General features: G+C 38.7%; 2 protein-coding genes across 3 annotated transcripts in view; both read left to right on the top strand.

Moving 5' to 3' along the window:
• The window catches only part of herc2 (HECT and RLD domain containing E3 ubiquitin protein ligase 2), a 92402-nt gene extending 88720 nt beyond the window's left edge, over positions 1-3682 (top strand). Inside the window, 3 exon segments of the mRNA XM_079684224.1 lie at positions 5-110; positions 683-895; positions 2868-3682. Coding sequence (XP_079540350.1) covers positions 5-110; positions 683-895; positions 2868-3140 — 592 coding nt within the window. The 3' untranslated portion in view covers positions 3141-3682.
• A 9041-nt stretch (positions 3683-12723) lies between these two features.
• The window catches only part of oca2 (oculocutaneous albinism II), a 46550-nt gene continuing 41779 nt past the window's right edge, over positions 12724-17494 (top strand). The window contains exons 1-2 of one of the 2 annotated variants that reach the window (XM_079684130.1): positions 12724-12857; positions 16725-16967. In XM_079684130.1, the coding sequence (XP_079540256.1) occupies positions 16732-16967 (236 nt within the window). In that variant the 5' untranslated portion in view covers positions 12724-12857; positions 16725-16731. Of the gene's footprint in view, positions 12858-16680; positions 16968-17494 lie in introns of those variants that run through there. The other variant, XM_079684131.1, reaches the window with a different exon arrangement.

Genomic DNA, 17494 nt, shown 5'->3' with positions numbered 1-17494 from the left:
TCAGGCTCCATGAGTTCGATGAGCAGGTGTCTGCAGTTCGTGAAGGGATGGCTCGAGTCGTTCCCGTTCCCCTACTGTCGCTTTTCACCGGATACGAGCTGGAAACCATGGTCAGTGTTTTAATCAGAATATATTCAAATGAAAGCAAGTTAAAAGACGGGTAAGAAACACAACCATAAATGTGAGATGTGTTTTATTTATTGCATAGTAAGAGATATTAAGATTTTTTTTTTAAAAGACCAGACATAGAAAAATTATAAAATCTAAATAAAATAAAAATTATTTTCTTGCTTTTACTATTTAAAGTAGCAGACAGTAATGTTGTTATTAAAAGTATATATTTTATCATATTTGGAGCAAAAATGTATTTGAATTGGGACGAACTCTAATATAACATCCACAAATATAAAAACAAAATACTTATTCTGGATGTTGAGTGTAGCTGCGAGGAAAGCAATCACAAAGAGATGTCTCAAACCAAACAGCCCATGTATAGATGGTACGATATCATTTATGAGATCTTTGTAATGGAAAGAATAACCTTCTCTCTGAGGCTCCAGGAACAAATTTGAGGACATTTTGGAGAAACAGAGTGTATTTTACCCCGATACGCCCTTTAGTTTAAAAAAAGTATATATGGTACAAAGCATAATTAATTAATTATCCCCCCCCTCCCCTCCAGGTGTGTGGGAGCCCCGACATCCCCCTGCACCTGTTGAAGTCGGTGGCCACCTATAAGGGGGTGGAGCCCACCTCCTCCCTCATCCAGTGGTTCTGGGAGGTGATGGAGTCGTTCTCCAACACCGAGCGCTCGCTCTTCCTGCGCTTCGTCTGGGGGCGAACCCGTCTGCCGCGCACCATCGCAGACTTCAGGGGGCGGGACTTCGTGGTGCAGGTAAGAAGAGACGTGTGAAGGATTAGATCAGGGGCGTCCAAACCTTTTTCACCGAGGGCCACATACAGAAAGATACATGAAGGACTGGGCCATTCACTAGAGGAGAGGTATATTGCCTCATATGCTAAATCATAAGTTAGCTAAATCAATCAAATGTAGGTAAATTAAGCTTGATACTTAAACATGCTGTGAGAAACCCACCAGCCTACAGCTCTCCAGAGGCAAGGCAATTTATAGCACTTTTCAGCACGTGGCGATTCAAAGTGCTTTACAGATTAAAAGCAAAAGACATTTAAGAACAAATACATTATTAAAAATGCATTTAAAAACAGGCATACTAAGCAAAGGTTATGTAATAAATAAACACAGCAGGTACAGAATACATGACTAAAAAGGCATACTGTAGTGTGAGTATGGGCAGCTCAATTAAAAGCAGCGGCAAATAGGTGCGTTTTTAATCTGGATTTAAAAATAGGAAGTGTTTCAGCGGACTTGCACGATTTTGGCAGTTTGTTCCAAATTGTTGGGGCATAATAACTAAAAGCTTCTTTTTTCAGAGGGTTTCATTTGATTTAGTTTGTAGCTCATGCCTTTAAACAAGCTTCAGATTGCTTAGAAAAAGATCTGTAGTGCAAATAAGTGATTGGGCTTTTTATATCTACTAAGATTAGTTTGAAAATGTTTCCAACTTTAATTGGTTGAATTTATTTGAAAAGTAGGTTATATATTTGTACATATATTTAACCCTGGATTAGATTCACTATGTTGCATTTTATGATCTGTTTGTGCCACTACAGTATATATCTGTTTGACACTTTGAGCACTAACGGGTTTAAGCTAGCTCTCACACTTACCGTCTGATTTAGCTTCAGAGCTCAGTGTGACAGCCGTAGAGAGAGGGATTAGGACGATAAAAGTCTCACACTCACTGGCAGCAACAATTAGTGCCTGCCCGATCAGTGGAGCCTGAACAATCTGCTACAACAAACGGGCTTTAGGTCTTTGTTTTGATCGTTTCCATTGAACTTCTCGACAAGAAAAAGCTTTTATAGCCACAATTACTACAATGACGTCACTGGGATTTTAGTGAGAAGTTCCAATATTTTCAAGTCGGAGCAGCCCCATAAAATATAGAAGTGACTGTTATTTTTGTATATATTGATTGTTGTGCTTTTATTTAGGTCTTAATGTGTCTTTGTGTATATATAGGTATATACATATTTGCATACATATATTTATATATATTTGTTTTTGTACTCTGGATTGTGGGAAACGGTATTTCGATCCCTCTGTACACACAAACTGAAAGATTGACAATAAAGTTGATTTTTTAAAAGAGTCGAAGCATTTTGAAAAGAAAAGCTGGGCTCTGCTAAATGTATTGTTAAGATCCCATGCTACTTTAGTCTGTTTTTGTTATTCCGCATTTAAATTCTCAGTTATTTTTGTTATATTAGAACCTTAAAGGTGGGGTATGTAATTCACTTCAGAAACACTTTTTGTTATATTCCATGGAATGCTCTTAACATCCCGATAGCAATGAATACATTAAATGCTTTGACAATAAATACATAAATAAATGTAATCTGTGGAAGCCGTAGTGCTGTAAAAAGCACGACCAATCATCTGAGCCGGCCCGGCTAAAGTAACTGGATGGCCTACCTGCCTGTCAGCCTTCCATCTGTGCACAAACTTATCTGGTGCCCTCATTGGTCATGTGCTCGTTCGTGTGTGTTGGAGGAGGGGCTCTGTGAGGAAGTCTGAAGGAAGGGACAGATTTTTTTTCCCGGTTGCGTACTTTCAAATTCTAGCGCACTCGAGCTGGTTTCTCCATTCTTACCTACCCTACCTTTAAGCTGGATTTATATTTGAGTCCACAGAGGAGTCTCTGAGTGGGTAAATGCTTTTTACAGAAGTAGAACCAGCTTTATATTCCCTGCAGAACTAAGCGAGTCCTGTTCTCTCCCCCCAGGTGCTGGATAAATACAACCCCCCCGACCACTTCCTGCCCGAGTCCTACACCTGCTTCTTCCTGCTGAAGCTGCCCCGGTACTCGTGCAAACAGGTGCTGGAGGAGAAGCTGAAGTACGCCATCCATTTCTGCAAATCCATCGACACCGACGACTACGCCCGCATCGCGCTGTCCGGAGAGCCGGCGGCCGACGACAGCAGCGAGGACTCGGACAACGAGGACGCCGACTCCTTCGCCTCGGACTCCACACAGGACTACCTGACGGGACACTGAACACACACACTCCTTTAATCAACACACACACACACACTCATGCGGCTTTCTACGAAGACACTAACGTCTGTGGGGGAAAACGTGCAATGAGCTTTATTATAAGCTAACGAGAGGCTCTAATTTAGTTTCTTTAAAATGATCCGCTTCACATGTCGTGTTACATGGGAATTCTGTATATTTACACTTAAAAAATAGCACTGTGGTAGACCCCCCCCCCCCCCTCCCCCCTCTGGTTTGTGTGATTAAACCCTAAGTGTGTATAAAGGAATGGATGTACGACACAACAGTGGTATTACTTTGTGTTTTTCTTGGTAACAGCCATTTTTCTTTTTTTTTTAAAAAGCTAATTAACTTAAAAAGAGAAATGTTGGTCACTCACTGAAGGGTCATTTAAAGATATTTACCCCCCCCCTCCACCAAGTCTGTGCACTGTCTCCTTAAAGAATGTATATAATATGATTGTGCCATGTATTCACAGAAGGTCTCATTCCTGCATATTAAATGTTAATACAATTCTGTTAATACATTTAAAAGAGAAAAGACTCCAGTGTGATGTTTGTTTGAATTTAGCTATTTTACTTCATATTTTGACAGTTTAGAGAAAAAAAACTATCAATTAATCTATAAAATAATAGTTGGTGAAGGTCCAAAACCTGAAGACAGTTACTTATTAATCGAAGAAAAGCAGAACATCTCCATATAAACATAATTTAATACAATTTGTGAATGAAAATGTACTAAAAATGATGATTAGGAAAAATATTTGGAGATTATTTTACTGTAGAGCAACTTTCCAATGTTCCACTCATGGTAAAATGTCTAGAAACATTTCAGAAAATTGTTAAAAATCTCCATTCCAGTCCCACAAAGTCCAAGGTGATGCATTTAAATGTCCAAAGATATTTATCTAAAAATGATATGAATCAGAGAAAAGTGAAAATCAGATTAGAGAGGCTGAAAACAGCATTTAAAGATAATTAAAGTAAAAAAATACTTCAGCGATTACGTGATTATAAACATTTTAAGAGATTATTTTTGTCAATCAAGCACCTTATAATGTATTAATAATAATTTAAATGTTTTATAGTGCCTTTCAATGTCAGAATGTGTCCAGAAAACTATGAAAAGTACACGTCTGTAAAGTAAAAGTCTGAAAAGTATGTTTGATAAATGTCCAAATATATTTAATTTAATAGAATTAGAATAAAAAAATAAACAGCACATTTCTAGCTTTTAGGGGCTTTAAAGGCATTTCTGTGTGTTTGTTAGTTTGTTTTGCTGTACTTGTGGGGACCAAGTATTGAGAAGCAACCAATTCTCTGAGGACATTTTGGTGTGCGTTTATTTTTTTATGTAATTATTTTTTAAGGCTTTACAGAAAAACCGGTGCAACACAAATTAATACAAGTGTTTCATAAATCTTTTTAAGAGGTTGTGTAGTCTGGATCAGGGACTTATTTTTAAATGTAATGAGTTTGTAAAGAGTCAACATGCTGCTGTCCTCGTGAAGCCTTTGGGTTTTAGGACGTAATTAAGTACATTTACTAAAGTACTGCACTTAAGTACATTTTGTTTTGAGGTACTTGTACTTTACTTTAGTATTTACATGTAATGCTACTTTGTTCTTCTACTCCACTACAATTCAGAGGTAAATGGTGTACTTTGACTCTACTACATTTATTTAATACCTTTAGTTACTTCACAGATATGGATGAATGATGGGAAATCTAATCAAGTGTTAAATCAGACTTTAGTTCCACCTGGAGTAAATCCACAAGCTACCCTGCAGTATATAAAGTCATTCAAACTAGCTGCACCTTTACCAGCTTTGATAACACTTTACAAGTCCCCTATTATACTGTTTTTCATCAATATATTATAGGTCTCAGATATATACAAAACCTGTCTCTGTGTTTGGCTCCAAACACCAAACAGATCATTGCAGCATCCCATAATCCCCTCTGTTTCAGCCCTGTTTCCAAAGTGCTGGGGGTTACCTTGGTTGCTGATTGGCTAATGGTTACACAAGCCAAAAAATCGTTATGACATCATAAAGAGGCCAAAATCTGATCAGCTCATTTTCAGACAGGTTTTTATAGAAATGGATCAAAAAGAGAGAGAATCTTTGTTCCTGAAACTTTCAGAATCTCTTTCCACAGAGGGGACACATGTTGATGTAGAAGAGACATGAAGACGCGGGGACACATGTTGATGTAGAAGAGACATGAAGACGCGGGGACACATGTTGATGTAGAAGAGACATGAAGACGCGGGTACACATGTTGATGTAGAAGAGACATGAACAAGTGGATAGGTGACCTTTAAAGCATCAATAATTGATGCAAGGATCAAAACATATATATTCTGAAATGGACTAATCTGCATAATGAGTACTTTTTTTTTATATAATACTTTGTATTTTTACTTCTGAATGCCGGACTTTTACCTGCAACAGAGTACTCTCTGGTACTTCTACTTTTACTGAAGTGCACGATCTGAGTACTTCTCCCACCTCTGCTCAGCTTTCACGCAAATTAAATCTGATTTTGATTTTGATTTCAATATTTAGCCCGCAGGATGCTGGTGTTGATGTTCACTATTAACCCTGGAGCTCTGGGATTAAAGGAAGTGTGTGTGTGTGTGTGTGTGTGTGTGTGTGTGTGTGTGTGTGTGTGTGTGTGTGTGTGTGTGTGTGTGTGTGTGTGTGTGTGTGTGTGTGTGTGTGTGTGTGTGTGTGTGTGTGTGTGTGTGTGTGTGTGTGTGTGTGTGTGTGTGTGTGTGTGTGTGTGTGTGTGTGTGTGTGTGTGTGTGTGTGTGTGGGGGGGGGGGGGGGGGGGCTTGATTTGGCTTAAAAATCATTAGCATTCTTTGTGGATTTAGTGCTTTTCTTCCACGAAGCTGCTGCGAGTCAGGTGATTCGAATAAATAGTCTGGGGTGGGGGGATAAGTCTCCATTTATACTCAAGTTATGTGGTATTTTGGTTGTTGGATTAAACTAATCAGCACAGGAGAGAAATGTTATGCCTTCTTGTGCATTTGGCATATTCCTACTGTTGCGTTTTACAGTTTCTTTCTATATTTAGCCGTCAGCTTTCTATGAATGCATGAATCATTTGCTAAAGTTACAACAGTTTTGGTTCATTCATGACACCAAGGTTTTTAAAGTGTGACTCTGAAATCCAAACTGTTGCAGAGGAGGCTCAGTGAACTCAAGTGGAACAATATGACTTCAGTTTTTAAACCAAGTTAATGTGTACAGTAGGATTTGAGATACAGTCGTACAGTTTGTACTATTTTCAACTATTAGCTTCCCTTTTTGATCAAACCTTATTTGTTATTTTTCTGTTAATAACTTATATTCGTTATTTATTGAGCCGGGCCCTCTCTAACCTTTCTTGTAGAGAGATTTTATTTGTTGATGTTGTGCATCCACGACACTGTTGCACAATGGCCGCTTTCTTTAGACCAGGCTAATCGAATGGACAAGCTAACCACGTCTACCAATAATCATAGAAAGTATAGAATGTAGTTTAATGTGCTTTACAGAAACATTGATGCACCAGGGTATATCTGACAGCAACATTTCCATCAATGGCTTCCGGACTATTCGGGCTAACACTACCATCAACAACATTTGATTCAACATTTGATTTATTTCATTTAATCGTTTATATGAACCGGGACAATGCACATTGATGAACACTTTAAACAAATAATGCTTTGAGCTCATTTCCATCCGTAGTCCCTCACATACAACATTTAAGAACATGGCATTTATATAGCAAAAATAAATACATAATATGCAGAAAGAGCATGAGCAGCATACAAGTATTAACCACATGGCAGTTCAATGAGGAGATACCCCTGTGTTAAAGTGCATTTAGCGGTGATTGCACGTCTGTTTGTTTCTCAACCATTCTTTGAGTTGACCTTTAAAACTATTGAGAGTGGGACAATCCCGGTCTCAGTTGGGAGGCTATTCCACAATGAGCTGCCTTTTAATGGAGAGGACATTTGGTCCAAAAGTAGTCCGTCTACGGTGGACCTCACAGTCTCCTCTGGTTTCTGACCTAGTGCAGCGTCCAGTGTGTTTTTTTCCAAAGTTTCCTTTGATGGCCTCTGGACTATTTACATCCAGGCTCAACAATTATTGCATCCAAGGCTTCACCAAGAGCCTGAATCTTCATCATGGGAGGCCCTCATTTTGTGGAATTTTACAGTTTTCCCACTATCAGAACAAAAAGAAACTTGTAAATACCTTAAGACTGAGTTTTTATATATTTGGTGTAGTGTGAATTTATTTCAAACAGCCATATTACACTTCCTAGGCTTAACTCTAGAGTGTCTTAGGGATCAAATATCATATCCATGATCCTATAGGCATTCAGCCACACTAAGCGAGTAAACTAAGTTAATGTGGGTGAGCTGACGCCTTTGATCAAGCTTAGTCTGATGGGAGGTCCTGAGTCTAAGACTGTGAGAACCTCTGACATGAGAGACCTCTGTATTTGTGTTTCCCCTGAGCTCCACCACTGCCTTTAGGTGGGCGTGCTCTACGTGCAAAGGGCATGTGATAAATATGAGAGTGTCATATACTGTAGAGAGACTCAATGCTTCCAGGAAAGTGTCTGTTTGGTGCGATAATATCCTAAAGGCAAAAGTTGGCTTTACTTTTACAATAGTGCATTGAAGGAGGGAGGGATGGGAATTCTAGTAAAGATTGGCCTACAAAACATATGGTTGTAATGAAGTTCTCCACCAAGAGATTCATAATTCTCTGATAAGTCATAAAGATGTTGGTGATCCTTGACTTTTCCTTGTGACATGTCGTAGCAAATAATGAATTGATTGGCTTTACACGTTATACAAAACTTAATTTTCCCCTCAGGATGAATCAAAATAACTTGGACTTTTCTTCTAGCACCATCAGGTCCACATTTTCACGTGTCCAATCCTTCGATTTTGACCAAAAAACTGCAGAAATAAAGACCTTGCCATCAGCCACACCAGCTGTTCTGTGTTTTGAATGCTTATCAGAAATCATGCTTATCCTTTTGGACATAATGCCCATCGTTGATAGCAGGCAGTTAAAAGCTAATAAGAGAGGAGTGACACGGAAGTCTTACACAGCCATAACCAAAATGCGTAGGCCTTACTTGGACCCATACTTGCCAACCTTTAAACCTCAGAAATCGGGAGCATTTAAAAATGCAAAATTGGGGTGGGGGGGGGGGGGCTGCTAGTGGATCGCCGGAGCTGTTAGATTAACATTAACATTCTTATTGTAGTTGTTTGTGCACTGCCTTGCGGCCTGTAGCACCGTCCTTGATGGAGCATATGTGTGGGCTGGACCTGTATTTTACAGGAAAGGAGTGAGCAGAGAGTAGAGTAGTTGTCGATTCTTGTTCTGTTTTCTATGAATATAGACTTTGAATTGCGCGCGCTACTAAAGAGACATGTTACCATGGAAACCAAACAATGGTGAAGCTGTATTAAAGTCCGAGTGGAAACAGTCGTGTGTAAATCTGATTTTGTCAGAAATGCGGGAGAAATATGACCCCGTGAGAGGGCAATGAAATCGGGAGTCTCCCGCAAAAATCGGGAGGGTTGACAAGTATGCTTGGACCCTAACTTTGATGTATTGTTTTTTATCTTCCAGCAAGTTTCATGAAAATCAAGCAAGTCGTTTTTTCTTAATTCTGCTGACGGGCAATTAATAACCTCTTTGACTGAGTCCTAAAACCCGGAAATCAGTTAGAATTGAAGTTGAGCAATGATCAACTTTTGAAGCTTCGACGGAAGCATCAGCCAATCAAATAATATGCCAGTACAAGCTCTAGCCAATCAAACCGCTTGCTTGTGTGTCCAGGGCGGGAAATTCATGTGATTGGTTGTTGGTCGAGCTTCAGACACGCCCGCCGGCAAACTTCAACGCACGCCGCCGTGTGGACACTGCGTTAATCTGGTTTAGCAAGCTGACTGACACACACCTCCCCTTCAACACCTTGAATTTACATTTGGACTGCTCATCATCATTTCGTTTTTAAGCTATTTGTGCAAAAGAAAGGAAAATTCACATATACACGACTTGAGAAAAACCTGGAAAAGAGTTAGGATGCTGCTCAGCTCTGCAAACAGAAAGAGATAGAGTGAGTTAGATAGAGAAGAGAGGCGGCAGCAGCATGTGACTTTCATGTGGGAGTTAGATAAAGAGGCCTGATGGTCCTGTGTCTTCAACTTTGTCCAAGAATCTTAAGAACCCTCAGGTCAGTGAATGCACCTCACATTGAGATGATTCCTGCGTCACTGCCCCCACCGGCGCTACATGTGATCACACAGTCCGTCCCCCCCCCCCCCCCGTCCCCCCCGACATCCTCCTGGTTTATCTCCCTGCAGACCAGGTGACTCTTCCCCCCCCCCCCTGCTCAATGGACAACATTGTTTCTTCATTTCTGAGAATGGAGAGTCCTGGAAATACAGTGGAATCAGAGCAGTTTTGGAGGAAGTTAATGGATGTATATTTTGGGACTTTGTTCAGTGGACTGGATAGTTTTTTGTACGGAGGGGTGGGAGGGTTGTAATTACTATACCCCCCCCCCCCCCCCCTTCAAACCAAATCCCGGTCGTCTACTTTCGCGGGAATTTGTGATTCAAAAGTGATTTTTATTCCATGTTCCTTCAATCTGAAACTTTGTGTCCTTATATCCAATGTAGCTGCTGCTGCATTATCATGTAATATTTGTAAATGTCAGACTTGGACACTTTTAAGAGGGCAATTTCAGCAAATGTTCAGGTTCATATTTTTATTTAGTGTCTCTACTGGGACATGTCTCCACGATTTAACGTTCAAAAAGCTCTTTATTTGTCTCATACTGCCTGTGCTGCAGCACCTCTTTTCACCCTCTGTCTGAAACCAGAGCCCAGTCTGCTCTGATTGGTTAGCTGTGTTAGTGGGAGAGAAACTCCCTCTGGAGGGAAAACAGGTATTTAAGCCTTTGTAGACCATTTACATGCACACAAACCTATAGAACAAAAGCAGAATAGGGCCTCTTTAGATAGTGAGCATGGACTGAATAAATGAGACTATGCTGCACGAGTTGTGTGAGAGTTTGTAAACAGATGTCTTCATATCGTTTTTCTGTTGTTTCTGTTTTTTATTTTGCCCACTTATAAACATTCGCATCAATTTAACACACTTTTGCATTTAAACTATCTGCAGCAGGACATTGCATTAACATAAAGACCCAAGTGTTCTTCGGACAAACAGGGATTCATTTTTTGAGAATTCCCTTCTGACCTTTTCTTTGGCTTTTCCCTCAAACCCTAAATCTGGCTTAGCAGTCTTAGCACGACAGACCCACCCACCAATACCTTTCAACACTTTGAACTTACATTTTGCTTTCTTTATTTTTCATTTTATTGTTTAATTTAAAAAATGTTAATTTGTTTTATTTTTCTAAGGCAATCTAAGGCCTACAGGGCATTTTCTTTATTTTGTATTTTGAGCAAAGTACATGTATGTATGTATGTATATATGTATGTATGTATGTATGTATGTATGTATGTATGTATGTATGTATGTATGTACAGTGGGGCAAAAAAGTATTTAGTCAGCCACCAATTGTGCAAGTTCTCCCACTTAAAAAGTTGAGAGGCCTGTAATTTTCATCCTAGGTACACTTCAACTATGAGAGACAGAATGGGGGGAAAGAATCCAGGAAATCACATTGTAGGATTTTTAATGAATGAATTGGTAAATTCCTCGGTAAAATAAGTATTTGGTCACCTACAAACAAACAAGATTTCATGCTCTCACAGACCTGTAACTTCTTCTTTAAGAGCCTCCTCTGTCCTCCACTTGTTAACTGTATTAATGGCACCTGTTTGAACTCGTTATCAGTATAAAAGACACCTGTCCACAACCTCAAACAGTCACACTCCAAACTCCACTATGGCCAAGACCAAAGAGCTGTCAAAGGACACCAGAAACAAAATTGTAGACCTGCACCAGGCTGGGAAGACTGAATCTGCAATAGGTAAGCAGCTTGGTGTGAAGAAATCAACTGTGGGAGCAATTATTAGAAAATGGAAGACATACAAGACCACTGATAATCTCCCTCGATCTGGGGTTCCACACAAGATCTCACCCCGTGGGGTCAAAATGATCACAAGAACGGTGAGCAAAAATCCCAGAACCACACGGGGGGACCTAGTCCATGACCTGCAGAGAGCTGGGACCAAAGTAACAAAGGCTACCATCAGTAACACACTACGCCGCCAGGGACTCAAATCCTGCAGTGCCAGACGTGTCCCCCTGCTTAAGCCAGTACATGTCCAGGCCCGTCTGAAGTTTGCTAGAGAGCATTTAGATGATCCAGAAGAGGATTGGGAGAATGGCATATGGTCAGATGAAACCAAAATAGAACTTTTTGGTAAAAACTCAACTAGACGTGTTTGGAGGAGAAAGAATGCTGAGTTGCATCCAAAGAACACCATACCTACTGTGAAACATGGGGGGGGAAACATCATGCTTTGGGGCTGTTTTTCTGCAAAGGGACCAGGACGACTGATCTGTGTAAAGGAAAGAATGAATGGGGCCATGTATCGTGAGATTTTGAGTGACAACCTCCTTCCATCAGCAAGGGCATTGAAGATGAAACGTGGCTGGGTCTTTCAGCATGACAATGATCCCAAACACACCGCCCGGGCAACGAAGGAGTGGCTTCGTAAGAAGCATTTCAAGGTCCTGGAGTGGCCTAGCCAGTCTCCAGATCTCAACCCCATAGAAAATCTTTGGAGGGAGTTGAAAGTCCGTGTTGCCCAGCGACAGCCCCAAAACATCACTGCTCTAGAGGAGATCTGCATGGAGGAATGGGCCAAAATACCAGCAACAGTGTGAAAATCTTGTGAAGACTTACAGAAAACGTTTGACCTCTGTCATTGCCAACAAAGGGTGTATAACAAAGTATTGAGATGAACTTTTGTTATTGACCAAATACTTATTTTCCACCATAATTTGCAAATAAATTCTTTAAAAATCAGACAATGTGATTTTCTGGATTTTTTTTTTAATTTTGTCTCTCATAGTTGAGGTATACCTAGGATGAAAATTACAGGCCTCATCTTTTTAAGAGGGAGAACTTGCACAACTGGTGGCTGACTAAATACTTTTTTGCCCCACTGTATGTATGTATGTATGTATGTATGTATGTATGTATGTATGTATGTATGTATGTATGTATGTATGTATGTATGTATGGGCAATATAAGTAAAACAAGGTAATAAATAAATACTATTTATTGTTTTTTAGACTGAAACTTTGTTTGGTTCGAGGATCTGTCGTTCTTTTGTCTGCAGGATTTGTAATGCATGTGAGATCGGGAGGGGGCTAATCAGGTTGGGGAGTGTGGTTGTAAAAAGGTGGAGAGAGTAATTGAATGGGAGAGTTTTTGAGTGCCACTCCCCCTTCTCCTCCTCTCCTCCTCTCCTCCTCACCCTCGCTGCTCAGCATCATCTCCTCCTTCTGCACGCAGCAGCAGGAGAGGAAGCTTCACATCTCCTCCTCATCGTCACGGCTAACATCCCCTCATCTGCTGCACTTCCTCAGGATAATCAGCGTGAAGGGTTTTCTGTTGGAGGTCTATCTTGCAAAAACGTTATCATCATCCTCATCTTCATCCTCATCATCATCTTTTAAAACAGCTTCATCTCTAACGGTAAGTCTCATTACCTTCATTTCTGTCCATCTCACTTTCATACATTTCATTTAAATCAGAATCAGGGTTATCGGAAAGAACATGAAGGGAATTTTCTTCGGTGTTTAACGGTGCGTACACAAACACTGTAAGAGGAATAAAGCTGTAAAATAAGAGAAAATAATTGTATAAATATATAACATTTTATTTAATATATTTAAAATATAAAAAAAAAAAATATTGAATGTGAAAAATATTAAAAATAACCAATTTTAAAATTAGAAGAAAAAATTATGACCAACGATAAATAAATAATTAAGACAAATATAAATAGGATGGATTTAAACCAGTGTATTATACTAGTGGGCTTTGTTAAAGGGGGTTTAGTCATTACGTCCTAATACTCCTGTGCATTGTAGAACGTACACACATCCCTTTCACCAAGGGTGAATAAATCATCATGAATGGATGGTATATTTTCAGACAAGTTGAAAATTGAAGGACAAACTGTGGTGTTAACACATAAAATCCTTTCGTCACAGCCATTACTCTTGTTGATATCCGTCGTGAATCAATTACTGCTGTGAACGAAGGGTGGAGAAGTAAAGCAAACAGTATGTGTTTGTCGTCTCGCTTCGCCCACAGGCAGGAGAACACAGAAAGCATCTCTCCTCTCTGTGACCGTCATCACAAGCATTGGATAGGGACGTTAGTGAGGGTCCGACACCAGCCTGACGTTACTGTCTGTGCAGAAAGAAAGGATCGGTTCATTTCATGCCGTTCAATTACTTCAGAGGTTTTTTGTGTCAGTCATTAATAATTAGGTGAAAACGTATTTAAGTGTAGTAATATCAACTAATATTTTATTTGTAAAATTACAAGATAGAATGTAAAATACAAATAAAATTAAGTAAAATGAAATAAACACAGATAAAAACAAAAAATAAAAACGAGTGAAATAAAATGTAAATAAAATTAAAAAGAGTGATATAAAAAAAACTAATAAAAACGAGTGAAATAAAATTGTAATAAAATGAAAAAGAGTGATATAAAAAAAACAAATAAAAACGAGTGAAATAAAATGTAAATAAAATTAAAAAGAGTGATATAAAAAAAACAAATAAAAACGAGTGAAATACAATTTTAATCAAATGAAAGAGTGATATAAAAAAAACAAATAAAAACGAGTGAAATAAAATGTAAATAAAATTAAAAATAGTGATATAAAAAAAACAAATAAAAACGAGTGAAATAAAATTGTAATAAAATGAAAGAGTGATATAAAAAAAACAAATAAAAACGAGTGAAATAAAATTGTAATAAAATTAAAGAGAGTGATATAAAAAAAAAGAAAGTGAAATAAAATGAAATAAATACAATAAGAATAAAATATAATAAAATAAATGTTGACTATGTCTGTCCTTATTGAGAATCCTTCAAAAATAAAAACACATAAATCTAAAAAATAAATAACATTAAACATTGAATAAGAATAAATATAAATACACCTATTATATGTTAGAGGTTACGATAAATTATGCAACTTTAAAGCCTCATAATAAATCATGAGATACAAATAAATTGTGCATTACTTATGAAGAGGTTCTCATTGTATGTTAATTATAAAAATAATTAAATTGATTTAAATGTAGCAATTATTAATGAATAATTATTATTTAAAAAATATATACAATTAATATACTTTATATATAATATTTATAATAAAATATCTCGTTTATAATATTTATTTAATATATTTTTTTACTGAAAACTAATTTGGTTCCTTATAGCCATTCTTACAAAAAAAATTCTCATAACAATTAATTAATAAAAGTAAGGCATTTAATTAAAATCATAATCAATTAATCAACTTTAAAGCTGCTTTAATAACTGTGTATAATATACCAGTCATCATGTGAAATGTGATAGGGGTTGTTGCTTATATTTCTTCGTGAACATTAAACACTGTAAATAGTTGGAGGGATCAGTGTTGGGCCTCCTCTCAGACTGTAGTCTCACTCCTCGTGAGGAGTGATCTCACAGGGCTCTTAACATCACGCGTGAGTTCCTGTTGCTTTTCATGTGAGCGATAATCCTCTGAATTGATGCAGCCTTTGTGTCAGCCCACACGTCTTTTGTAGCTGACCTCTGACCCCCCGCTGTGCACTCTGGATACACTGAATCAGTCCCTGTTATAACGCATGATGGCATGCCTCTGGGTCTGAGGAGCGTGACTGAAGTTACATCACAAAGCGTTTGGAATCAGGTGTGGTGCTTTACGTGTGCAGCCGACAACAGTACGCTCTTTGTGGAGCAGATCCTTGTTCCCTTTGCCCGGGGAGAGGAAAGTTAGTGATGTGAGGAAAGTGAGTTGTGCTGCTGGGATAAGCTTTGATGTGATGCTGCAATGCATTACTGTTGATGAGGAAGTTGATAACAGAAAATAAAAGAGACATTTGATGACTCTTTAAAGCTGCTCTAAAACCATAGATTTCACTTCATCAGTGGGTTGTTTCTACACTAATTTATAACTGACTCTGGGGAAAATGTGAGCGATTATATATTTTTGATTCATTATAAACTAATACAGGGCAAGAGTAGTGGATATTGATACCAATACTTTTGACATGGTATCTACGGTAAAGGAATCATGTTGCTGTTTTTGCTTTTTTAACCTGGTCTGGAGGTCAATGGTTTTCTTAGTGTGTTTTTGGTTGTCATCCTGAAATAAGGTGTGTGGCTAACACAAGCTGAAGAGACTTCAAAGTTTTGTTCTACGACATAAAACACGTCAGTAAATACCCCACCGGTGAATTTAAAAACGGCGGTTGCTAACAAGTGTGTGATTTGTAAACAGTTTGCTTTTTTTTTTGGATTGTCCACTGATGGTTCAATACTCTCAGCATCAGCAGCTGCAGGGGGGACAACTCAAACTCAGAACATTCACTACCCAGCACCAAGTTGCAGATGGACAAAGTTGACAGCTAGCATTACATATGAGCGCTAGAAAGATTAATATAATTGTATTTCTCTCAGAAGTTGGTGGAGACCATAACCAAGCTACAGTTGTTGGTCAGAAACATGATTTTAAATCGATATAGCTTCTGCTTGGTTTGTAAACTGTTTACAAGCCTACAGGGAATAATATGACAGCTGTGATATTCAGTTTCTTTTTTTGGTTTTCCAGCCTGTAACTAAAGCTGAACGAGAAAGAATAAACATATAAATATATGTTAATATAGCTTTGTATCTACTGGATGTGTTGATAAGCAACTGTTGGGAAAACAGCTAAAAGGAGATATCATGAAAGTGATGGGTTTATTTCAGTTAATTGTTTTGGTTTTCCAGAATGTAACTGAACTGTTTTAGTGCACTACTCTCAGCGTTAGCAGCTACAGGGAGATGTTACGAACGGAAATAGCCACCTACTGCTAATTACCTAAGTTACCTAGCAATGGGAGAAAGACAAAGCTAGTAGTAGCTTTAAAGAGAGACAGATACTTTTCTCAGGAGCTAAAAGAGACAGAATTTTAGACTTATATTAACCGGGTGTTTAAAAACATGATTTTAAATGAATGCTAATGTTGCTCAATATCTGCTGGATGGGTATAAGCACACTTTGCTAAAATGTTAGCCGTATCAAGCTAAAAGACAATAGCTGGTTGACTGAGACCAAATACAGAGCTACTGTAAAAGACAGAGAATTTAATTATATTTCAGAAACATGTTCATAAATTAATGCTGATGTTGCTCAATATCTGCCGGATGTTAGCCTTACAGTTAAAAAGTGATATTACGACATTATGTTTGTTTCTGCTGCCCCCAGGTGACACTTCATTTTACCTATTTTGAGATACTCAATCTGAATTCTTCCTCCTCTGCTGCTAGCCTCATCATGTACTTGGAGAACAAAAACAACCCTGAGATGGAGATGACCTCCGCCCAAGGCCACCCGGGCCGGAGCAGCCTGAGCTCGCCGGAGGCCCTGGCCGGAAACTTTGGGGAGCTGCGCCTCCTTCAGGGCATCTCTGAGAGGAGGGACACCCAGAAGCTGCAGCAGTCTGCGGTCCTGCCCAACGGACAGTGTGTGATCCACACCGAGGGCTTCGTCCCGGTGCGACAGGACAACGGGTAAGACACCTGAGCATTGAGAGGACGAGATCTTGTTAATTGGAGCCTGATTGAATGATTATATGGTTTTGGCGCGGGCACTGAAAAGGGCAAAAGTTGAAGATTCAAAAAAAGATGTCCGACTTCCTGTTGGGTTTACGATATGCCTCGCGCTGATTTTTTGTGCGTTCCATCATGCTATGTCTACCGAGTTTCAGACTTGTAGGTGAAAGCACAACCAAACGCTGCTTGTTAGGGGGCGCTATAGAGCCAATAAAGTTGACTTTGAATTTGAACTACTCTGGAGGTTTAACTTTGTTGAGGTCAATGTCTGTCGGCTGAGTCAAAGACGAGATAAAAGTAATAAATCTAGATGAAAACCAAAAAAGAGATTTCGGAGAGTGCAGATATTACATAAGGGAAACAAATACTTACATTTACCTGTTATCCTGAAATAAGGTTTGTGGTTAACACGTTTCATTCTACGATATAAAATACGTTAGTAAATACCCCACTGGTGGATTTAAAAACGGTGGTTGCTAAGGCTA

Source organism: Notothenia rossii (assembly GCF_949606895.1).
Source record: "Notothenia rossii genome assembly, chromosome: 1".
Taxonomy (NCBI): Eukaryota; Metazoa; Chordata; class Actinopteri; order Perciformes; family Nototheniidae; genus Notothenia; species Notothenia rossii.
Note: the sequence above shows the minus strand (reverse complement) of the source record. Positions and strands in the feature narration are given on the sequence as shown.